Below are 25,857 nucleotides of genomic sequence, written 5' to 3' on the forward strand. Positions count from 1 at the left end.
AATTTATTTTACCTGTAAATATTTATTTACTTCTTGATTCGGGCAGACTTAAAACCTTTTAACAACATTAAAAACTTAAAACATTTTTAAAAAGGTACCTAAGGCTCTATTAGATTACATGAAATTGAGGCAATCACTGATCAAAAATGCAAACTGTCATATTGAATTAATGATCACTATACTCTAACACTTTGTAAACTAAGCTAAAACTAATGTATTTGATTCTGCGAATCAATCATTGCTACACATTTCAGTGTCTGTTGGTTCCTTTAGGATGTCCACACAAACTACACTCTGATTGTCTCATTTCGAACAGTCAGGCACGTATCACTAAAACAGCGCTAACGGGCTCCTTGCACAATGGCCTGGGTTTGGGGCGGGGTTAGGAAAAAGGAAAGGTCAGTACAACACGCCTGCATCTTACCTACTTTACCCTTACTTACCCATAGGTGTTGTTCAACTGTTCACTACGATCGGTTGATTGCAGCATGACCGTAGAAAAGAATATGTTTAAACAGGTTTACTCTACCGACTCACCAGGAGGTCTACGACCCTGATATTTCGTGAGGGCCACCTGCAGGCCTCGTACAGATTTACCAATTATTCACCTACAGAAAGCCCGTATCCACACGTGAGGCCAGTTGAGACTAAGGCCTTTGGTGAACCAGAGACACTCAATTATCTGTTTCAGCTGAGCAGTACGATCCAGTCCAGTCAAGTCCAGTATTTTGAGAGTTTCCATTATAAAATGGACCCATTAAGCTGGACTGAATTTTACCATTTTTGGGCCCCTGTTGGCCGAGGGCCATGATTGGCTGAAGATCGTTACAACAAAAGAAAGCTGCAAATAAGAGGTTGTATTCCTTTTTACTGCCTGCAGTCTTCTCTCCAACAACATTAAATACTTTGGATATAAGTACCGAAAGCCAAGTGGAAAAAAATGAGCTACGGGATGACCTCCGTTGTTGTTAGTTTCATCCTGCGTGACTTTGAGTGGACACGCTCACTTGAATTTCCTGGACCATTCTAGACCGAACCATAACGCTCACTGGAAATGAGGCTTTATTGTCTGTTATGTGGATCAGCCACTGGGATGGCTCTGGATGAAAGTGTTTCAACTTAACAAAAATGTGATATATCATGCCATAAATAACGTTATTCTACCTAATTGTGTTTTAAAGTTCGTCTTCCTTTTTCTCTGTTGTCAGTTTTAAATGATCTGATCTTGAGCTCCCGCTGCTTCGTAAAGCTTCTCCCGGTGAATGTGGTGTTCTACGCTGTGTGTGCATGTGTGTAAATGTTGTCGTGGAAACGCCGTGGGCCTGACAGAGCTGTCAGCTTGTCTTCGGCAGCGACGAGAGAATTCCAAACAATTTCACTGCTAATGTTGAGAAACATGTTGGCGATCCCGCCGAGACCCCAAACCTGTGAATGTATAAATAATAAACACACATACACCTTAACAAAACGGCTGACAGTAATGCAAGTGTTTGAGCAATCGGCCCTGTGCGGGGAGCATAAATATTTGATGGGATTCTGTGTCGAGACGGACGGGGTCGGAGCTGCTCCGAAGGCAGGGACAGACGGACGGGCGGAAGGAAGGAGCACAGAGAAAAGAAGGAAAAGAGGTGAGGGATGGGAAAAAGTGTGAGACAGAGTCAGTGTGGTGTTCCCTGCTGCGGAGAGGCAAAATTAAGAGGAGAAATAATTGTGTCGGAGTAAGGAGAGTGATGGGTGTGGGACAATGAGATGGATCCGAGGACAGAAATGTGAAAATGGAGGGAGCATAGAGGCAGAGGTGTCAGGGAGAGACTCTGTTGCAGGTCTCAGTCTGATTCCCTGGAGTTAGAGCAGCTAAAAATATGTCAGTGAAAAAGTAAGTTTGAAATTTTTAGTCTCGGTTCAGATGGGAACCTCTCAAAGTGGAACTTTGTCCACACACGTGAACCTTTCTCTCACTTCAGCGTCCTGATTTTGTGGAGAAGCGGGGGCCGGTCAGGGTTTGCTGGGTTCTGGTCACTGAGAACAGGCTCCAGTCCCGCCTAGAATCATCAGCAACACGATGAATGGATATCCATCCCTCCACCCTCCATTCCTGCTTGGTCCAGCTCAGTGTCATGGGGTTGCTGGAGCCTATCCCAGCTCCTTTGGGATAAAACACAGCAGAGTGTTGCAGAACCACACAATCGCACACCTAAGAGACAATTTGGAACCAACCAACCAATGATTTATCTTTTTAGGCTCACGAGGAAGCTGGAAAACCCACTCATGTGTTAGAAGAACATGAAAACTTCACACAATGGACCCAGACAGAATTTGAACCAGGCCCTCGCTCTTAGCCGACAGTGCTAACTACTACACCAATATGCAGCCAGGTTACAATACAAACCCATGAGTACGAAAAAAGATGTTTTCCATTCTTGGTGTTTCATCAACCTCTGTGAAAGCTTTTTTGATACTGCGTTCTTTGAAGTCCTCAGCCATGAAGAAGCTGAGCTGGACCAGGAAAAGGTTTTAGGCAGAGCAAAACATCACATCATCTGCGGCTCACAAGCCCCAATGAAACAAACAGATAAATCCCACGGCAACAACAAGAAACTGACTGAGAAGGGGGATGTTCATGTAGGAGATAACACAAGCATGAATTATTCACACCTATTTGATAAAACATAAATATGTTTCACAGCGTTAAGATGGACTGAACTTATGAACCAGTCCAACAATCTCCAACAGACACAACAGGAAAGAGGAACTCCCAAATGACAATAGGAACCAGTTTAGTGCAGATGATGGAAGTGAAGCTTCACCATGTATATTTACATGCAACCAGATTCACATCACTGAGCTAAGAACCCACATGTGTGTCTTGTGTTAACACACCTGCAGTAGCTGAAAGGGGACAGCTTTAGTTTCATGTTGGGTTTTTCAGCATCAGCGATGATGCTCCTTCTCTTCTCCTCTTCCAGCTGGTGCTGCCTACCTCATCTGCTCATTGTCGCCCACTGAATCCAGATGTGGGCGGGGCTCAAAAACACTTGATGATGTTTTACAAATAACAGGATAAGCTGTGGTGAACGCCCCAGTTCTGAGACATTACTCATTTACACTTTAACCATTCTTTTAGAGTCCATCCATCCATGCATCCATCCATCCATCCATCCATCCATCCATCCATCCATCCATCCATCCATCCATCCATCCATCCATCCATCCATCCATCCATCCATCCATCCATCCATCCTTCCATCCATCCTCTAAACCTGCTGTAGTCCCAGCAAACATCTGGTATTGGGTTATCTCTGTGTAAACTGTGACAACCTGCTCCTTTTTCTTTCCTTTACTGTTGCTACCAGTTTATCTTATTTCATGTTCTTCCAAACACAAAACTGTCCTTAAACAGATGAAATTATTTTATTCACAACAGAGCAACCCTCAGTCCAAAAAAGCTTAGAAGAGAAGGATAAAAGTAGCAACGAGACAGCTGCTGGCTGGCTCTGTGGGAAAAGCAAGGGAAGACAATTACACATTTATTTAAAAAAAAGCTATTGTTGTTGTCCATGAAACCAACAGGAAGTTAATAAATGAAGTGAAAATGTATAAGCTTACAGTGACCATGACCATGAACCTTCACTGTAGCGTTTTCTTTGTTCTTTGAAATCGTTTGGTCTTACTTTGTAGTTATATGATTATTTTCCTTCCATACATGTCCTCCATCATGAGAAAAATGTTACAAGAAGATGTTAAAAACACCAAATACATCATTTTTCTTCAGAGTGGGTCTTTAGGTCAACAGCATGACCACACATGCAGTTAGCATGAATCTGAACACCGGTGAGTAGATGCTAAAAGCCCCTTTGGTGGCAAACATGTTGTGAATTACAGTAAGAGACAAAAGTTTAAGAGTCAATAAACTCACCAGTCTTCCACCTTCCTCAGTCTGCAGGAGTTTGAGTCCGAGTACCAGGAGCTGTGGGATTGGTTGATGGACTTGGATGCCATGGTGACAGACAGCCATCACTTGCTGATGTCGGAGGACCAAAGACATCATCTCTTCAAGGTAAAAACCAGCTTTCACTTTTGGCCTCTGTCAGGAAACAAAGCTGCTTAAGCCCTCCTAGGGGGCATGACTTCCTGTGCGGAAAACTGTTTTTGTCTCTATTTCAAAATAAGAGTTTTTAATATACAAAACCTCTCCTGCAAGCTTGGAAAAATTCTTAGAAGAAACTAGTTAAGCAGACGTGGCCTCGGTTTGCTAGGTCATTATAAGAAGCCCCACCAAAACAGGGGGGGGGGGGTCTGTGGGTCAATGTGCTGAATATATAATCTTGCTCTTGTCTTGTAACAGAAGAAGGAGATGATGTTTGTCCTCAGTCTACGAAAAGAAGCATTAAGGAAGAAAGATAAAACTTCTTCCCAGACTGACTAATTCATTTCAGCATAAAATGAATCAGGAAGGCTCAAGGCAAACTACGGTTAAAAAAGCAAAATCTTTTTACTAAAAAGGCTTCTTTAACTTTAGAAAAATAAAAGACGACAACAAAAACCAGGCGAAAGCAGATTGTCTGAGAAAATGGCATTTCACCCCCATGGCTTCACCAAACAGAAAACAAGCATTTAGATCATGAGACCAGGCAGAGAGCGTGCGCTGGCCGTGTGTCTGTTTGAGAGGCGCTGGCGATTTAAGTGCCAATTTCAGGGCAGCAACTGGCCCCAACGGAACCCCGACAGAAACTCAGAGCTGCAAAAAAAAAAAAGTCAACAAGAGCGGTCACTCTGTTCAATAAACCCTGAACTCAACTCAAAAACAAACCAAACGCACAGGACAGAGATCAGAGGCTATGTGGAACGTTTTTATCCATAACTGCACATTTACAGTCATATGAACATAAAGATCTGAAACATTTTCTACAAACAGAAAATAGTCTTTATCTCAGACATTGTCTGAATCTGGGATGGTGAGCTCTTCTCCTTTGCTGAGACCATCCATCCAATCTCACAGATATGCCGTACCAAGATGCTGATAAGACCGTATGGACAATGCACAGGTGTGCCTTAGACTGGCCACAATAAAAGGCCACTGAAATGTTCAGTTGTACCACACGGCACAATGCCACAGGCGGTTTGACCATCAGCACTCTCCAAAGGCGTTTTAAAGAACTTGGCGGAACATCCAACTAGCCTCACAACCGCAGATCACGTGTAACCCCCTCCAGCCCAGGACCTCCGCATCCAGCATGTTCATCTCCAAGATCATCTGAGATCAGGCACTCTGACAGCTGCTGAAACAAACAATCGATTGGAACCAAATAATTTCCGCACAAAGTACCAGAGCCTGTCTTAGGCTCATCTGCTCATCATCTAAAGCTGCATTCAAACTGAATGTGATTTGAGCAAAGGGCGCAGGGCAGCACTCTAAAAGCAGTGCAATTTGAGCGTCATGGCGCGGCGTGATTTGGGCGGCTAGAGTTTATATATTTGACCTTTGGCGAGGTTGCTGCGTCGTGTCAACCAATCAGGGACTCAGCTTTGGCCATGTGATGTTTTCAGTCACTCGTTCAGCGGGTAGAATCCTCATTTATGGTGGAGCGATCCAACAGTTCTCGTTCTGAACCATTTATTTTCTAAAGTAACTGGTTCCCTTTTTGAGCCCATCCCGGCCACTGTTGGGTGAAGGCGGGGTACATTCTGTCCAGTCTGACACAGGGCCCATGGCTTGTTTCTATTTTTCCCCGTTCGGAATAATGCAAGTCTTCAAACTGGGTCTTGGCGACACGGAAATGCGGCGAAGTCGGCCGTCATTCAGGAAGATGGCGGCCGGAGGGACAGGCATAATCACGACGCTCCTAATTTACTGTATACTCTCAAACTTGTTGAAGCCTTTAAGTGAACCTCAATGGAGAGTGGACAACAGAGCTCGATTGTTCCATTCTCTAAATAATTCGACCAAACATTATATGGCTGTGAGCTGTAAACAAATGAATTTAGTAATGGCAAAAACAAGTATTGGCTTTGGGACCCACGCACTGGCTACGACGTTCGTTTATCCGTCACTCTACAAGATCAGCAACCGGACTAGTACAACAGCGGTAACAAAATCTGTATCTGCCACTGGACTTATCATTACAATCTGCTTGATGTTATCCGGGGACATCCACCCATGCCCAGGCCCGATCACCGGGACATCAGGAAAAGCTAACCGTGCAGCGGCGGCTACACGCATCGCTCCTACCTTACAGGTATGCTCTTCTGCACCCTCGTGTGCTTTGGTACGCCATGCTAACCAGCTGAATCCTCTACCACCAACATCAACTGCGCTTGAGCTGCTTGTCCGGGGAGCCGGGGGCGATGGCTTGGAAGGCGCGGTGCCAGGGTGGTCCGGCGGCGGGAGGCTTGTGGCAGCGCGGGATCCCGGGGCGTGTGTCGGAGCATCGCAGCATCGCGGCAGTCCGGAGTCAAAGGTTCAACAGCGCGCTTCAAACTCAATATTATATAGGACCAAGAAACAAGATCCAGACTGGCAACGACAACAAACTTTTCCTCAAACTTCACTTCACGGTCACTCAGTCACCATGGCAACGCACGATGTAAACAGGAAGCAACTGAATCCGGGGATCGCCAAAAACCGGAAATGGTCATTTTTTCGAACTGTCAGTTACTCAAAAATAGTGTGGGATTCTAGATCTAAGCCCAGAGGGATTTTAGGTGGACATTTAAACATTAGAAGCATCATGTCAAAAACTGAACAGATAAAACACTTACTGCTTGATTCAAATCTTGATTACCTCTGTCTGTCTGAGAGCTGGCTTCATGAAAATGCCCCCTCTGCAGCACTTACTATCCCGGGCTACAAACTGTTCAGGAAAGACAGGGAGGGTGCAAAGGGTGGTGGAGTCATGGTTTATATTAAGGACAGTATTCAGTGCAGGGAAATTGTTTGGCCTGATGCCCATGCACTGGAATGCCTAGGCCTTAATGTTATACTGTCTCCACAAATGTCATTCACAATTATTGTGATTTACCGTCCCCCCTCATCAGATGGTGCATTTTATGAACAGTTTGAAAGGCTACTCAAAAACTGTAACCTAAGTAAGGAAATTGTGATTTTGGGGGATTTTAATATAAACTGGGAGGATACATCAGCAAGAAAAAATCTAAAGCGGGTGACTGACAAATTTGATCTTGTGCAATTAATTAAGGGCCCAACAAGAATTACCAACTCAAGCAGCACTCAGATAGATTTATTTTTTAGCAACCGTCCAGAAAGAATAACTAAGACATACAACATGTTAGCTGGCCTCTCTGACCATAATCTCCTCCTGGTAGTTAGAAAGCTATCAAAGAAAAGATTTAATTTTTCTGCCACAGAACACGACTTCATTGGGATCCCAAAAAAAATAAAGGAGGATTTTAAGAATGCTGTTGATCAAACCAACTGGAATCAGATATTAAAGAAAACTGATTGTGAAAGGGACTGTGAATTATTCACAAAAACACTTAAAGAAACAATTAAAAGCTTCAGTTCAAGAATCAAAATCAAACAAAATAAAAACCAGCTACCCTGGATGAATTCTGACATTACAAAATTGATGAAAGAGAGGGATTTAGCACTGAAAAATGCAATCAAAAGTAAATCTCATAGTTCAAGATATCTATTTACAACATTGAGAAATAAAGTGGTAAAAAGCATACGGAAGGCCAAGGCAGATTTTTTCTTGACAATAATTAAGAATGCCAAAGGGGATTCCAAAAAAACATGGAGCCAATTGCAAAAACTTGAAGGAAAGGACACAAAATGTAAAAAAGGTTTAGAAATAAAGGTAAATGGACAAACTACTAATGATCCAGATACAGTTGCAGATGCCTTCAACAGAGGTTTCATTGAATCTGTTTCCTTAATTGCTGCTCGTTTTAAAGCTAATGATTTGCATGTTTGTCCCATAAATAAGATAGAGCCTATACTTAACTTAATGACTGTCACTGAAACTGAAGTCGCTCAAACAATCATGTCTCTTAAGTCAAGCAGAACAAAAGACATATTCGGTATGGATACTTTTGTGCTCAAAGAACTCTGCTCATCCTTAACATCTCCCTTGACCACTATTCTCAATCAATCAATCTCTGAATCCATATTTCCAAGCGCATGGAAGTCATCAGTTGTGATTCCAATCTACAAAAATGGCGACTCCATGTTGCTTTCAAATTACAGGCCCATCAGTATCATACCCACAGTGTCCAAGATCACAGAAAAACTTATTGCCCAACAAATCATTGAACACCTCAACAATACATCTTTTTCTCTTCATCCAATGCAGTTTGGTTTTAGAGCTCTGCACTCAACAGAGACAGCCAACTGCTTTTTCACAGAAAACATAAAACAGCTGTTGGATAAGGGGGGTGTAGTTGGGGCTGTGTTTCTTGATCTAAAAAAAGCATTTGACACTATAAATCATAAAAAGCTACTGACTAAACTAACCAAATTCAATTTCTCCTCTAGTACCATAAAATGGATAGAATCACATTTGTCAAATAGATCCCAGTCAGTTAGGATAAATCACTGTCATTCCTCGCCTCTCCCTATCTCTACAGGTGTCCCGCAAGGTTCTATTCTAGGGCCTTTACTTTTTTCACTATACATCAATGATCTGCCCTCTGTTTGTTCAAATGTCTACACTCAGATGTATGCTGATGATACTGTCATTTATTCACATGGCAATAACACATCTGATGTGGCAGAGAAGCTCACTGAAATGATGGGACATGTGGCAAAATGGTTGGAGCAGTCAAGTCTATGTCTCAATGTAAACAAAACAGTTGCAATGTTCTTTTCTAAAACAAACCGTAAAAATATTCTGGCTGATGTTTTTGTGGCAGGAAAGAAAATAGACATTGTTGAAAAGTTTGAATACCTTGGGATTTTAATTGATACAACATTCAATTTTAAATCACAAATTCAAAAAGTTTGTAACCGTGTGAGGTATAACCTGTCCAATTTTAGATTTATTAGGGCAAATTTGTCACTGCAAGCTGCCACAATGTTCATGCATGCAATGATTTTATGCCACATGACATACTGTCTCACTACATGGTCACAGGCAAACAAATCAGCATTAAAACCTCTGGAGTCACTTTACAAACAAACAATTAAAGTACTGGATAGAAAACCAATAAGACATCATCACTGTGACATTTTACAAAAACACAAACTGTTAAGCTGGGAGAATTTCATTAAGTATACAAAACTATGCCTATTCTATAAAATCATTAACGGTCTATCATCCCCTCCACTCAGTCAGTTTGTTAAAATAAGATCATCCCAAAGAGTGACTCGAGGGTCGGGTCAACAAGACTGTATAGTTCCTCTGAGGAGAAGTGCCTTCAGCCAAAGCGCCTTCTCTGTAACAGCAGCACAAGAATGGAACTCTGTCCCTCACATCATAAGACACATCACCACATACACTCTGTTTAAAAAGAACCTAAAAAACTGGCTCATATCACAGCAAACATGTTCACATTGAACTGGATTAACACCTGCCCTTCCTCCTCCCCTCTTTCACCTTTGTGTTTTTTATACTTGTTTTCTATGTTTTTCTCTATGTGCATGTTTTTATTAGTATATGTATTTTAGATGATAATTTAATTGTAAATGTATATTTTTAATTAATGTATTGATGTTTTTAGGTTTTTAGGTTGACAATTTTTAACACCTGTCCGGGGACTACGGATGAAAAATAGCCTTTGGGCTAATTCTGGCGCATTGCAGTGATGCTTTTAATGTGCACTGTCCCTGTTAAATAAACGAATAATAATAATAATAATGCAGCTCCTGCTGCAGGAGTGATGCACACCGTTCTGGGAGAATTTCTGAACGATCGCATGAACCTAGGGATGGAGACGCGATTACTGATGTTTTTGTTGAGCTCTTCAAAATAAGTAAAAGTGATCTCTGAGCATCATCCGTGTCTTCCATGCATTGTAAATGAAATACACACAGACACCGCTACATGTAGCGATCAGGTCAAAGCATTTGTTGGTAGCTCCTCCCAGCAGCAGCTGGAGCGTCAGGCTAATGAACACATTTTCAAACACGCAGCAATCAGCAAATTCGCCACGCGGCGAAGGAGAGGCGACTGACGCGAATTTGACAAGCAAATGGCGTGCCATAATTATGCCGTCTAACCAGCATCTTGATGCGGCACACCTGTGAGGTGGGATGGATTTTCTCCGCAAAGTAGAAGTGTTCACCATCACAGATTTGTGAAAACAATTCAAGAGAAATGGTTGTTTTGTGTCTTTGAGTTCATCTCATTACAGACGTTAGAAAAACAGAAGTGTTAAGTTTTCGTTTTTGCTCAGTTTACAAAGTGACTTGCAGTTGCTGCTCCGGTTCTCTGGGAATTAGGAAGGAGAAAAAGGGTTTTATGGACATGACTTTTTTGTCTTTGACATTGTGAACAATGATAGAGGAAACAATCAGACACGGCTCTTTACAATCTAACAGACAATCAGAATAAAATCAGTGTCTTTCTGTGAACATGTCCACAATAATGTTACTTAAGATTCTCGCTGTGATTCAAAGCAAATCTTATGGTTTACTGGTGTTACAGACAGTGTATTGTTTTTCTTTTCTTTTATTTAAAAAAAAATGTATTTTTGAAGTGTGTAAAAATGGAATACATCTCAGATGTTTAGTTGAGATTTGGTGGCGGGTCTTCGGCACCCCGAACGTCCTCGGTGGAGTTTCTCTTTGTGAGTAAAAACAAAGACTCATCTTCTCTGAAATTCACCTTGAAACATTTTGAAAACGCCGTTTGTTCAGGGAAGACAAGAATCTACATATTAAAAAAGGTGAACTGCTCAGTGAGTTTATCCAGAAAATCCCTGCAGTTTCCCTCCTGTGGTTCTTATTTGCTCACTCTAATCTGGGTTGTGACTTTTTCCATCAGGCAGTCAGGATTATTTATTCTCCGATCTGCTGACTGTTTTCTCCTGCTGGTTTTCCTCCTGATCCTCCATCAGGTGTCATCCATCTTCAGGTGGGGCGTGTGGGGGTGTTGAGGGCTGCTGGTGGGTGCAGATGTACAGCTTTTTTTTTCTTCCTCAGCAGAAGTGGTCATCCTGCTTTGGTTTCATTATGACTCCATCATCATGCCACTTTTTTCCACTTTTCTACATCATATTTCATCAAGGATGTAGAAACAGTTCCTTTTTTTTAAATTTTTGCTTCACATTTCTTCATAATTTAGTAGAACACATTCAAATTGTCTGACGGGAGGAACTACAGAGGATCCTCCAATATTTATACAAAATAAAATATCCTGACAACAGAGGAACCAAAAGATGGTGCATGTCTGATCCACAGCGCATATATGCATGCACACACACGTGCATCCACTCTACAAAAGACTAATCTCGGGAAGTATTTGTTTAAACTTGCGTGACTTCTCTGCAGTTGCACATTTTGCCCCCTCCCTCCTGGTGGAACGCAGACTGTCTGTTAATAAGAATATGTAAATATTTGAAAACACAGAAATATCTAATGCAAATTATTTCCCACCAAATGTCATTCATCCATCAGTTTGGCTGTCTTCCCGGTCCCACCCCACTTCCTCCCTGCGCATCAACCACACAAACACACACACACCCCAACAGGCACACAAACACACAGCCGGCCTCCATCCTCCCCAAGGAGAATGGGATTACAAGGCATAGCCTCCCTCATAACCCATGTCATGAGGAAGTTTGTGTGTGTGTATTTGTGTGTGTGTGAGTTTTTGCGTGTGAGAGTGTCTGTGAATATGTGTGTGTGTTTATGAGACAGAGAGTTATGATGAGATGGCTGTGATTGTGTGTTTGTGTAACGACTTCACTGCAGCACGGTGAGTCAGACAGAATAACAGCATGTTACCATTAAAGATCTGAGATCTGTCCTTCACACACAGGTGTGCATGTACCCACACACACACACACACACACACACACACAGAGTGGTTCTCATTCTAATTGATGAGAATGTCAGAAACAGCTTTCTGGGAGTTCTTCAGTTTAAGGAGGCTCCTCTATGCTGTTTAAGGTCTCACCCTCTCTTGGACTGTCCCATCTTTGGAACATTGACTGTATATGAGAGCTGGACTGAGTGACCCCTCCGCCCTCTCATTCCAAATGCTCAAAATCCCATAGATTTCTATGGAGACATAAAAGCTTTTAATCAGTCATTCTATTGGTCAGCATACCTATTCTTGTTCTGATTCCTTTTTTTTAAGTCTGTTCTTGATAATACTTTTTTTTCCCACATTTTCTTTCTTTATTGCAAGTTATTCAAGTTAAAAACTGATCATTGAGATGCCTCAATAAAAGTAGGTGGTCTAATGTTAAACATGCAAAGAGTTTGAACGAAGCTGCTTTTAAGTGGAAGGGGTGTGTGTTTCCAAAAAGCTACTCTTGATTGGCTAGAGAGGTTGCCATTGAAATGTTTACTCAGACCAACTCAGGCTAATCACTGCTTAGTGACAATTTCTGCTTCAAACATGCCGATGTCTATATTCCAAAATTAAAAGAAATGGTGACTGAATTTAGTTTTTTTTTTTGGAACTGGGACTGCTCATGATGCCCCCCCCCCCCCCCCCACCCCTCATTTGGTTAGATATGCTTCATCACTCTTACAGTACAGTGATGCAAAGTAAAACCATACCACTTCAACAAGTGAAAAAGTCCACTAGTCCCCCACATGTAGGGGTGTCAGACTTGTTCTCTACATTTGGCCCATCCCCTGGGGGGGGGGGGGCAGACACAGCCGCATTCTGTAAGCAGTTGGTAGTTTAACCCCCCAATCCAACCCCTCAAGCAAGGCTCCATTTTTAGAGTCTTTGGGATGACTGCCTGGATTTGTGACCAGCCCAAAGGTCTTAGGGCGGACACTCTTCCACAAGGCCACTGAGCTGGTCCAAAAGCCTCTTATTTGGTCTAAAAGTCAGAAAAAACAGCTGAACCTGTTGATGTTCTGACAGTGACCTGACGATTGATTTTTACTGAGCAACCTTCAGCCAGAAAACGACTAAATCTGTGTTGTGCTGCATTCAAAGACCACTTTTACCGATGTTCAGTTCCCAACAATAACAGAATACAATAAATAAAAACGACTTTGTTGCTGTTCAATAATCAGCATTTTCCAGTAATCATTTAATAGATGCAAATTCATTATCAAGTGTAAAATGACACACATTGGCTTAACCAGAACCAATATTTCTGTTTGCTCACACCACACAATCCGTACCAATCTGATCTGGACCTCAAGTGCTCTCTTTGTAGAGCTTCACCATGTCCAGCATTCACATCGTCCATAAAGAAATGGGCGCGTGTCCAGTTCCCTTTCAATAGAACGAGGTTCTCTTCTTATTTTACCATCCAGTAGCAATAGCAAGAGACTGATGCCGGACTTTGGGGTGAAACCCCAGACGAGCATCCACTGAAGCCGGAATCTGTGATATCATCTATTGTCTTCTGATCAGTGAAGAAGAATCAAGCCTGGTCGGCCACGGACAACTGAAGTCTTAAAACAGATTATTAAACAGAGCAAAGTACAGAGAGGGTTTTGTTGAATCCACACATTGGTCCACAATCCAGCCAATCAGAGAACATGCCATAATGTGCTCGTTTGAGCCTGAATAAAATCAGAATAATGGTTTTAAAGACCCCACCCCTTCGCACACACACATAGTTGTTAAGTATAGAAAAACAAAGTTTTGATAGATCATACAGTGCCTTGCCAAAGTATTCGGCCCCCTTGAACTTTTCAATCTTTCTGCCACATTTCAAACATAACGATATAAAACTGTATTTGTTTGTGAAGAATCAACAACAAGTGGCACACAATCATGAAGTGGAATAAAATTCATTGGATTTCAAACTTAACAAATTAAAAACTGAAAAAATGGGCGTGCCACATTATTCAGCCCTCTAAAGTTTGTAGCGCCACCTTTTGCTGTGATTACAGCTGTACGTCTCTTGGGGTATGTCTCTCTTAGTTTTGTACATCGAGAGACTGAAATCTTTGTCCAATCCTCCTTGCAAAACAGTTCGATTTCAGTGAGGTTGGATAGAGAGCATTTGTGAACAGCAGTTTTCAGTTCTTTCTGCAGATTCTCGATTGGAATCTGGTCTGGACTTTGACTTGGCCATTCTAACACCTGGATATGTTTCTTTGTGAACCATTCCATTATAGATTTTGCTTTACGTTTAAGATCATTGTCTTGTTGGGATACAAATTTCCGTCCCAGTCTTAGGTCTTTTGCAGGGTCCATCAGGAATGGTCCTGTATCTTCCCATCTTATCCAACCATCCTCTCTGTCCCTGCTGAAGAAAAGCAGGCCCAAACCATGATGCTGCCACCACCATGTTAGACAGTGGGGATGGTGTATTCAGGGTGATGAGCTGTGTTGCTTTTATGCCAAACGGTTTTGCATTTTTGCCAAAAAGTTAGATTTTGGTTTCATCTTACCATTGCTTCTTCTTCCACATTTTTTGTGCGTCTCCCAGGTGGCTTGTGGGTAACTTTAAGCAACACTTTTTTATGGATACCTTTAAGAAATGGCTTTCTTCTTGCCGCTCTTCCCTAAAGGCCAGATTTGTGCGGTATATGACTGATTGCTGTCCTATGGACAGACTCTCCTCAGCTGCAGATCTCTGCAGTTCATCCAGAGTGATCATGGGTCTCTTCGCGGCATCTCTGATCAGTCTTCTCCTTGTTTGAGCTGAAAGTTTAGACGGACGTCCGGGTCTTTGTAGATTTTCAGTGGTCTGAAATTCCTTCCATTTCAAGATTATCACTTGCACAGTGCTCCTTGGGATGTTTAAAGCTAAGGAAATCTTTTTGTGTCCAAATCCAGCTTTAAACGTCTCCACAACAGTATCTCAGACCCGCCTGCTGTGTTCCTTGTTCTTCATGATGCTCTCTGTGCTTTAAACGGACCTCTGAGACGATCACAGAGCAGGTGCATGTATACCGAGACTTGATTACATACAGGTTGATTCTATTTATCCTCATTAGTCATTTACAAATTATTAACTTTATTTTTCAATTTTTTATATGTTACACAAGTTTGAAATCCAATTTTCCGTTCCACTTCACGATTGAGTCTCAGTTGTTGTTGATTCTTTACAAAAATTACAGTTTTATATCTTTATGTTTGAAGCTTGAAATGTGGCAAAAGGTTGAAGAGTTCAAGGGGAACGAATACTTTCGCAAGGCACTGTATTTGTTAAATACATAGATTTCAAAATAGGAGTCATTGCATTGTTGCTGTATAAAACCAGCCTCTAGTCACTATTTGAGGAATTGAAACAATGGTTACTTCAGGATTTGTGGGAAAAAGAGGGTTGAGCTTGAATCAAACGCAGGGTGTAACTTCCCTGATGTGAATACGTATCAACAATATGCACATTCAAGGAATCATCCATTCATCCATCTTCCTCCGCTTATCCGTGACCGGGTCATGGGGGCAGCAGTCTAAGCAGAGATCCCCAGACTTCCCTCTCCCCTTCCACTTCCTCCAGCCCCTCTTGGGGGACCCTGAGGCGTTCCCAAGCCAGCCGAGAGGCGCAGTCTCTCCAGCGTGTTCTGGGTCTTCCCCGGGGCCTCCGCCCAGTGGGACATGCCTGGAACACCTCTCCAGGGAGGCGTCCAGGAAGCATCTGGACTAGATGCCCGAGCCACCTCAGCTGGCTCCTTTTGATGTGGAGGAGAAGCGGTTCTTCTCCGAGCTCTCCGTGGGTGACCGAGCATCTCATCCTATCTCTAAGGGAGCGTCCAGGCACCTCACGGAGGAAGCTCATTTCAGCCGCTTGTATTCGGGACCTCGTTCTTTCTGTCATGACCCATAGCTCATGACCATAGGTGAGTATTGGAACGAAAATCGACCAGTAAATTGAGAGCTTTGCTTTTTGGCGCAGCCCTCTCTTCACCACAACGGACCGATACAGCGACCGCATAACTACGGACGCTGCTTTGATCCGCCAATCTCACGCTTCGATCTTTCCTCACTCGTGAACAAGACCCCAAGACATTTAAACTCCTCTACCTGGGGCAGGGAGACTCCACCCACAGAGAGATGGCAAACTACCTTTATCAGGTCGAGAACCATGCTCTCAGATTCAGCGTTGCTGACCCTCATCCAAGCCGTTTCACACTCGGCCGCAAACCACCCCAATGCACACTGGAGGTCCTGGCTCGATGAAGCCAATAGGACAACATCGTCTGCAAAGAGCAGAGAGGAAATCCTGTGGTCCCCAAACCAGACCCCCACCAGCCCCTCATATTTTTCACAGTAAATCCAGACAATAAGCATTTTCTCTCTGCTTTACTGTTTATCTAGGAAGGAAATAGATGATGAGGTTTCTCTCCTGAGTTCCGACATAAAATTTGGTTCTTTGACAACAAAAAATTAACAAAAACATGGAGAAAAATTCATGAATTCATTTATAGTTTTTAGTCACACAACATTTCAATGTTTTCCTTTCTGATCGACTTTTTTTTTTAACCTTGAGTGTTCAAGTGAAGGCTTGTGCTCATGAACTCACCTGGCTGCAAATAATTGATAAGTTTACAGATGAACCTAATTTATCCATAGGACTTTAGCTTAAAAATTCATCTCTTTATGAATATTCATGCAGGAGGTGATGCGTGAATGAATTTTAGATAACTGAGGAATGAATCGCTGCTTTTTTCTCCTCTGTCTTGTCTTTCTCTCCTTTTTTGATGTGTCAACTCTTCCTCTAAATTATTGATGTAAAACTCAACAGCACCTCTTCCTCCGGTCCAAGGCCACTCCTATTATACTTTTTCTGTTTCATTTCTACCACTGAGACACAAAAAAGCTGCACAATTACACAAATCCTTCAGAATATTAAAACTACTGGCAGGAAAGGTGAGAAGTCCTGATGAAGTTTGCTGGAAGGTGTATTTCTGCTGGGAAGCGTCGTATCCCGGCAGGACCTAACTGTGATGTGGGGCTCATGCACAGCAACTCCCCTGTGCAAAGAATACAACAACAAGATATGTCAAAAATAACAAACTGTGTAAAACTGGAAAGAATCAAGTGCTACTTTCTGTCCCCTTGTAGGGCAAAGGCGGGCGGCTCTGGGGTAGAAGTTGTCTCTAAATCTGTTTATTCGTGTTCATATTGACCTGTTTCGGCTCCCAGAGGGCGACAGGTAAAAAAGGTGAGGCCTGCCTGCAGACAATATGGCGCCTGACATCATCGGCTGGGAGCCAAAGTTATACAAGATTCACTAACCCTTACCTTAACCTAAAACTGTGGAGAATTGGGGGGTAACCATTATGGTCACTAGTTAAAATAAATGGTTTTTAAGTGAAATAAGGGGACTTTCGGTTCCAGTCGAAGACTTCCAGTTCTGGAAGTTGAAGTCTGCAGCCGAGTTCTGGTGTTCACATGAACATCACGCCTCCCTGCTCCTGAGAACTGAACACATGTTGTTCTTCTGACTGAATCCCTGCATCTGAGCTTTTGACATGGAGCTCTGTGGCAAAGGAGGTCCGACAAACAGACGTTCACTGGGAGGTCTGAGCATCAACCCGGAGTCTCTTCAGAAAGTTCCTCAGATTCTCAGCAGAAATCTGAACACTGGGATTGATGAGTCGATCTCCCAGATCTGATTTGGTGATCTCCCAAGGAAGACTCTTTGTTTTGGCAAAGAACCAGTGAATGCCTGTGGTGATTTCCGAGTTCCCTCAAACATCAGCGTGCCCTTTTTTAGATGATCCAACAACACTTGGACTAGAGTCTTCAAGCCTGAAGAGTATATTACACCCCCACCTCCGTGTTTAAACTTTGCTCACCTTTTAAAGAGCATATGGTGACTTTTCTTTATTTTTTAATAAAATAGAAGCAGATTTTATGTTTAAGGTAGACTTCAGGATGGATCCACAAGTTTTTTAATGTAAAAGACAGTCAGATTCTGATGGGAACTGAGTTCTCTGGGAAACAAACTTGTGTAGTTATTAAGTTATTAGGTTACTGTGTTAGTTGTTGTTGGATGTGTTTGAGAATGTGATAAAGATGCTGTTTTTTGAATTATTTTTACAGCCCACTGTGTTTTCTGTATTCTGATTGGCCATAGACCTTGTCAGTCGTGTCTCCTGAATAGAATGCGTTGAGTTTGACAAATCTATATCTTGTATTGTGATCAGATCTTTGTTTTCATTCTACAGTCTAGGACAAAAGGTCTGAGAAAAGTCTAGAAAGTGTGTGTAGTGAGGAGTTTTAATGCCTTAAAACATCTGTAATCCTACTTCGTGGATTGCATCTGGTTTTCATCTGGTTATGTTTAGAATAAGCGAGGGTTAGGGTTAACTGTATAGAACAAAAAAAATAGTAATTGAAAAGATCTCGGCATGATGGTGATTCTTCTTGTTAAGTACATTTTTTTAAAATAGTTGGAAATTAAAGTAGAGTTCTATTAATAAAATATTTCAGGAGAAGTGCGTCATTTTGTTTTGTGATGAACAAAGTGGGCGTGGTTACGGATACATAAGTAGCCTGTACTCTCATGGTGTAAGTATCAATTGAGAGGACTTCAGTTTTTAACTTTTACAGAACTATTGAATGCATAAAACCAGTTCAAACGAACCCGCGTGTGAAATTTCAGGCATGTTTTTGTGTGGGTGCTTTGTCCCTACACTATTGTGTGTGTCTTTGTGTGTCAGTGTGCTGCTGTAAAAAAAGACACTAGCTATTTTGTGCTTGGTTTTCACTTCTTCTTCCCCCCTAATGCGGCCATTGAAAAAGTCCTCCCAGCTCTCCCCTAAAATACTGGGGGGGAATTGACCTTGTAACCATAGTAACGTCAGGGTCCAACAGAACTTGTTCTTTTGTACAGAATGTGTGTGTGCTGTGGCCCGGAAAGGAAGGCCAACAGTTGTTTCTGCGATCAGCCTTGGCAGACGGACTCTCTACTGTTCATTGTGATGTTAGGTGAAAGCATTTATCAGCCTTGGACAAGAAAGCAGAGAGCTGGACAGAAAAGGTTTCTGTAAAACAGATATTTGTGTCGATGCTTGTTAAAAAAGAAAACCAAAGTGGGACTAAATTTACATCTTGCTCTAAATTGACAGATTTTTGCTTAAAGGAGATTAATAGCTTGAGGGAAAACTCTGTGTACCTGACAATTAAACAAAAAAACTCTAGTCTATTTGAAAAAGTGTATAATATTACAGTTTAAGAAAGAAAAATGTTGTTTTGAACCAGAAACAGGTGAAAATGATGCTATGATTCCATTTACTGTATTCTAAGTTTCAAGTTAGTTTTGTTATTATTTCCTTTTATTTGATGTAGAGCTTAGCACACAAGAACCGCCTGACAGGCAAACATATCATCAGAAACATTTTTATCATACAGTAATATTAAGCATTTGAGCAAAAGCAGCTGCTGCAAACAGCAAACTGTAGGAAATGAGCTTTTCTTTAAAAAAGTGTGTCCCATTTGAAAACATCATGTGAACAAAGAGAACCGAAAACCAGCATCTCCAAATACTTCCAGCCTGTTTGAGGTTTAATTGAATTTATGCATTATTGAAGCATGCTTCTCTTTTAATTAAGACCTGTTTTTTTGACTTCCATGCTAATGGAACATGCTTCTCATGTGTTACAAAGAGCATCGAAGACTAATTGAATTGGCTTTGAAAGCTGTAGCTTTGGCTGCTTTTCTCCCACAAGTCTCTTTGGTCACATGAACTGGTTGGTTGTCTTCACTGGCTGTTTGTCCAGATGACACATGTATCATGTTCTGGCTCAGGGTTTACAGGAGAAAGATCTAAAACCACCCTGAAGGGTAAACTGCCTTTGTTTGTTTGATCCAGCTCATAGACTGGATCAAGTTTGTGCGCGATTTCTGGCCAGTCAGCATCAACCTTCATGTGGGTGTGGCACATTTGTAACGCGGTGCCCTGCTCTGTTTCGAGTGCAGAAGAGGGAGAATCTCTCTCAAGTGAAAATTTTTTTGATTGTACATATTTTCAAGTGTCGATTGTTTTTCTGTTTCAAGTGCAAAATAATTTTTTGAGCACACAAATTATTTTAAAGTTTAACGCTCAAAACAGTGAGTGATGCACTTAGAATAATGGCACAAACATCATTCCATAAACACACAGAGAAGATCGCTCTTCATCACTGAGAAACACTGCGTCGAAGACTTAAACGCAGCTGAGAAAAACTGCAAAAATATACCAAAATGGCTGGCTCGGAGTGCCTTCCCATAAGCCAGGGGATTCCAAAGTTTTCTGTCTGACTGAAGATGCGGCGCCCAGACAGCATTAGCCGGAATCGTAAGTCCAGAAACGGAGCCGTTCCTACACTTAAAGTTTGTTCAGTGTTAAATGAAAAAGGACTGTCCGTCCACGATGAGAAGATGACAGAGGGGCTGAGATAGGGCTAACACAGATTTGATAAACAAAAGCTTCATTTAAAATGTCATCTGAAATGTTTCCGGTGCATTAAGTCATCACAGATGTCCCCTTTCCTTCTCTTTCTGACGCTCTCTCCTTCCCTCTCTCCTCCTGAAGCAAGTTCCAGTGGAGTCCAACTAATTACACCGGCTATCAGGAGTGTGTGTCTGTGCGTTTATATGTGTGTTCGTGTGTGTGTGTGGTCAAGCAGCCCAGCATGCCATCACAGCACCATGGGCTACTTGAAATGAGAATTTAGCAGCAGGGATTTACTCTCCCATACACAGACACACACGTGTACACACACCCATGTGTACACACACACAGAAACACCCGTGTACACACACACACACCCATGTGTACACACACACACAGAAACACCCGTGTACACACACACACACCCATGGGTGCTTGCTCATTAACTGGGTTCCAGCCATAGCAGTTCTGTCTGAGGTCATGCATACAGAATCTGTGTGTTTCAGTGACGTCTGGTATCTCAGGTTGAGACCAGAATAAACTAACTTACCAAACCAACAAGCTCATGTTTCTGATGAAATCAAAAAAACAAAAAAAAGATAAATCATTTTGAATGAGATTTAGATAGTATAAAAAACAGTATTGTGTGCAACATTTGATGTGTAAAAATATTGACATGAGTATAAATATCCAGGAAAAAAAAGCACCTTGTGTATCCACTGTCTCACATTTGATCCACACATTTTTAACATAGTGTAACTGTATCATACATAATTCATTAGCAACAAATTTTACATTCTTTTAATACAGCAAATAGTCATTTAAAAAACAGATAACTTATTCTCACCATAAAGTTTGGAAAATTAGATAAACTTTTCCCACCAAAACTGGCATTGAGAATTCATGGAAGCATTAAATGTCGTTAGAATTAACAGAAAAAACCCTTCTAAGTGGAGTGATGATGACGCAGAAAAAAATCGATTTTTAAGGAAAGTTTTGATCATGCTAATGAATTTGGGTTCTCAAATATGACACAAATAGATTTAAATGGTTGTGTTATTGATAAAGTACCAGCATTCTGTTTTGCTGCCTTCAGTTGTACCACGGTCCCGGTGAATTCTCAATTCTGATTGGCTGCTGGGTGTGCATTAAAAAGTAATACACTCTGTGTTAACTGCACGCGTAAAAAATAAGTTCCGGTCACATGCCTTAAATGTTCGATATCACTGCGCTGTTTTCTTTAAAACAAACTTTAGCTTCATCATCTGGAGAAAAACCAGCGGTAAGAGGTGAACTTTCTCTCTGAACTGATGCTTTCTTTATCAGCATAGATATTGCTTCCCTTTGCCACTGCACTTGAGGTCCGCACCGGCTGAGCCGGCTAGGAGGCACAACGCAACATAAATTCTCCGCTTTTTGTGAAAAAAGCAATACAAACCGAAAAAATAACAAGAATAAAGTGCTAAAAACTGGCTGACTATATTTTTTTAAGTGACCATGGCATAAGCGGGTTGATGGCCTTTGAAGTGTGAATTATCAGAATGAACGCACTTCGTGGAAGTGGTTCAGGGTTCCACGGCGTGCGTTAACTTCTGATAATGCACACTTCAAAGGCCATTCACCCTTACTTACTTAGGACAGAAACACAGAACATCACAAAGTTTTATCAGTACAAAGAACTGACCATTTTAAACTATAACCACCTGCATGGGGATAGATGGCGGACAAAGAGCAAACGTGACACTCCTCTGAGGTCCATAAGGTCTTCATCAACATGAGTCATAGATATTTACATGCATATCATCTAGAACAATGAATAAGTGCAACATTAGTTTTACTTTCAACTATGCCACAAACACACATGCAAACTAAACCAACAGACTCACACACACACCAGCCCTTCAGACTGACACACAAAAGAGCACACACATAAAATCAGACACACAGTTCCCAGATTAAACTGCTGCATAGAGTCATGCCTGTGAAACATTCAAGAAGCTTATTTCCAGCATCCTTTAAGCTCCGTCTCTTTGTTTACTTCTGTCTTTTTCTTTGATTGTTGCATGTCAGTGAGTCTTTCTGTTTCTGTTCTCAACATGACTTTTTTTTAACAAATATCCCATCAGTTGAGCTTAAAGAAAGCAACACATTAAATGGAAATCATATTCAACTGCTGATCTCAGAGGTTGTCGTCATCCCATCTGTTCTCTGCAGGAATACAGAAGGTCTGAAGACCCGCCTTGCTGCACCTGAAGTGATCACTAATGTTTTAGAGTGATGATGGGAACCTTAACTAGGACCTATTACTGTCCCACCTTGATCATCTTTGGATCTGTTGTAAAAGCATTCCCAGTGGTTTTCCATTTATGATTATGACGTTTTAAGGCAAAGTCAACCTGTAGTTTCCAGGACATCATTTCTGCAGAAGGAGTTCATTAGAAATTCGTCTCTGAGTTGTGGGCGGGACCTTTGGCGCAGAGCATCCTCGGCCCCCCGTCCCATCACCTATCTGTTTACACACTCACCCCCCCAGGAAGCTAGGGCCCAGGCGGGGCTCGCGCTATAGCATTACACTTTATTCCAGAAGATTTGAGCACTTTAAAAAAAAAAGTTTCCTTAAAAGATTGTAAAATTCCTGCCTGTGAGCATATAAACTGTTAATTTAATCAGCAGTGTATGTTTAGGTTGACCCAGCGTTTGCATTAGCCATCCCATGGGAAATTCCATACTACGTTAGCATCAAGCTAGCAGACTTTGGCTTTACTGCTTTTATGCGTTAGGTCACAGAAAGAGGAAAGACATAAAAGATCAATCTTTACTGTTATGGATGGATTAGTGATCTCTTAGCTTGGATCAATTCAGATTGTTTTTTTGATTTTATCAACCCAGGCCTTGTATCTTCAACGTCGCAAATACGTTTTTTTCATTAGTGTTTTTCCATCTGCTCCTAATTCACACCAATTTTAATATTAAAGAAATGGAAACAGTTTTAATCTTTATTTTCTGTATACATGGCCTCCATCATCAGAAAATGCCACAAGAACATGTAAAAAATGCCAAAACAACAGAATGGGTCTTTAAAAAGGATCATGGAATGGAAAAAGATGTTCAGAGAAAATGAAAAGCCAAGTATTTCCACCTGCTCAAACACTTTCACCTGCTTCCATTTTTACCAAATCTCCCCAAAACCACCTCCAGAGAAAGAGGGATAAATGAAGATGAGCATTAACCCGGGGGAGAGGAAGAGAGGAAGGCCAAGAGAGGGGAGGTAAAGAGAAAATCTTTAATTAGAGACAGATGACTTTGCCACGCCTCAGAAGGCTGGAATTACACTGCAGGCTATGAGGCGAGGCTAATTTCACATGTAATTGTTGCTGCAATCCTCGCCATGCTGCTAATGCCCCCCCCCCCATACTCAAGGGGGAGGACGAATAAGACGAGAGAAAGAGGAAGAAGAGAACAAACAATTGGTAGACAGAAAAAGTAATTTACTGCTGCTAACATCTGTGTGTGGTGGAAATATTTCCATCCTCTTTGCTGCAACAGTGGAGGCAGAAAACCAAACAAAGAGGAGAGGGAGCGGAAAATACAGGAAGTGGATTGATTTTACATTAAAAAAAGAGAAAGAGACTTACAGAAAGTGGATACAAAGAAGAGCGTGGTAGACAAAGGACAGACAGGTGGAAGAAAAGGTGGAAAGACTGGAAATAAAATACAAAAAAAATAGATAAAAGAGAAAGACCTGAAAGAACAGTGAAAGAAATTCACGACAGAAGGAGTTGAAGGTCGTTCAGAGCAAACCTGAGCATCCTGATGAGTCTTCATGTTGCTTGTAAAAAAGATAAACTTAAAAAAAAAACTTTACATAATATTTGACCCCCGCGTCTTTACGGAAACTCACAAAGGAAGCAATCAAATGTGAGTGAAGCAGCAGAGGGAGGAGGAACTCCAGCAAAAGAGACGAAGGACAGAATCATTAAGGAAACACTTTGAAACTGAAGAAATCTCTTCTGATCCTCCTCAAGTTACTACCTGCAGTTCAAGAAAATCTCTGTCACACACTTTCCTTTCTTCCTTTATAGACTAATATTCCTTTCCCCCCCTGGAGATCTGCAGGATGCCGCTGAGCTGTGTGTGTTTGTGTGTGTGCGCACTGCAGGGACGCGCTGGTAGGATTCAGGGCTCCATCATTGTGGTGGAGTTTGTCTTTTGTCGTTTCTTGTTAGACAAGTATCCATCCTTTGGGACTCACAGGTATGTTCTGTGCCGTCTGTCTGTCTTGGTTCAAATGAACCATTGTGTGTTTGTGTTTGCGTGGCGCCGTGCGTGCCCCACAGGACGTCCTCAGGGTGTCTAACTTTGTGTTTCTCATTGTGCAGACAGCCTTTCAGTCCTGAAGCAGTTCTAATGGATGTGTGTCCGACACACACACACATCCATGTGACACAGGGACGGGTGCATGACCATCGCTCTCAGAGAAGCCGCCATGGCTGAGAGCTTCCCTCAGTCATTGGAGTCATTCCGAACCAGACCATCTCTGCTGACCTTTGCACAACATCCTTTTTGTGAAATCTGACCCACAAGCTTCACCTCTGAGCGTTTCCAAACTGTCTCATCATTAACTAAACATGATAACTGGACTCAGTGACCCCCCCCCCCTGCCTCATGTTCCAAAAAGGAAGTTCCTGCTGGCTCCAATAAGCCAAAATCTATAGAAAAATCAGCTATTACTCAGTCATTCTATTGGTCAGAATAACAATTTTTGCTCTTATACATTGTTTTGAACCTGTTCTTCGTAATCCTAATTTTCTTTTATAATACTTTTTAATTGTTGCAAGTTATTCAAGTTATAAACTGACCAATCAGATGCCTCAATTGATTGGCAGATTTCTTGTAGCCAGCTTTAAAGTGGTGGGGGTGTGGCCTTCCAACAAGCCAACAACAAGCTCAGAGTGGTTGCCATAGAGTGAAAACAATCACTGCTCACTGATGTCATCTGGCTCCAACATGGCGACGTCCATATCATGAAAAAATGGCGACTGTTTCGACGTCATTTGGTTGGAGCCGTAAGTAATTCATTTTTCACTCACCCGGTCCACTTCTCATATACAGTCAATGGGTTTTGCACAGTTCATGGAAATGAGCAACAAGCTGCACACCAGTTTTGTGGAATAAAGCAATGGATGCAGATACACGTTAACTGAATTTGTGAATGGATCAAGTCAATTCAGTAAATTGACACTCAGAAAGCTTAGGACCTTGTTTTTATCTGTTTGCTGCATTCCAGGCCTGCTATTGTTGCAGGATTTTTGGCATTCAGCCTTCAGAAAAATATAGATATAAACATACGTACAGTATTGTGTTAACATATTTTGCTTTATTGTTTAAACCAACTGTGGGGGATTGTAGATTTATTGGAGCTCAAAT

General features: G+C 41.8%; 1 protein-coding gene across 6 annotated transcripts in view; it reads left to right on the forward strand.

Moving 5' to 3' along the window:
* akap6 (A-kinase anchoring protein 6) overlaps positions 1-25,857 on the forward strand; it is a 234,481-nt gene that overhangs the window by 148,326 nt on the left and 60,298 nt on the right. For all 6 annotated transcript variants that reach the window (XM_020713576.2, XM_020713577.2, XM_020713573.2 and 3 more), the window contains one exon: positions 3,937-4,057. In XM_020713576.2, coding sequence (XP_020569235.1) covers positions 3,937-4,057 — 121 coding nt within the window. The remainder of the gene's footprint in view (positions 1-3,936; positions 4,058-25,857) is intronic.

The sequence above is a fragment of the Oryzias latipes genome, chromosome 22 (genome assembly GCF_002234675.1).
Source record: "Oryzias latipes chromosome 22, ASM223467v1".
NCBI lineage: Eukaryota > Metazoa > Chordata > Actinopteri > Beloniformes > Adrianichthyidae > Oryzias > Oryzias latipes.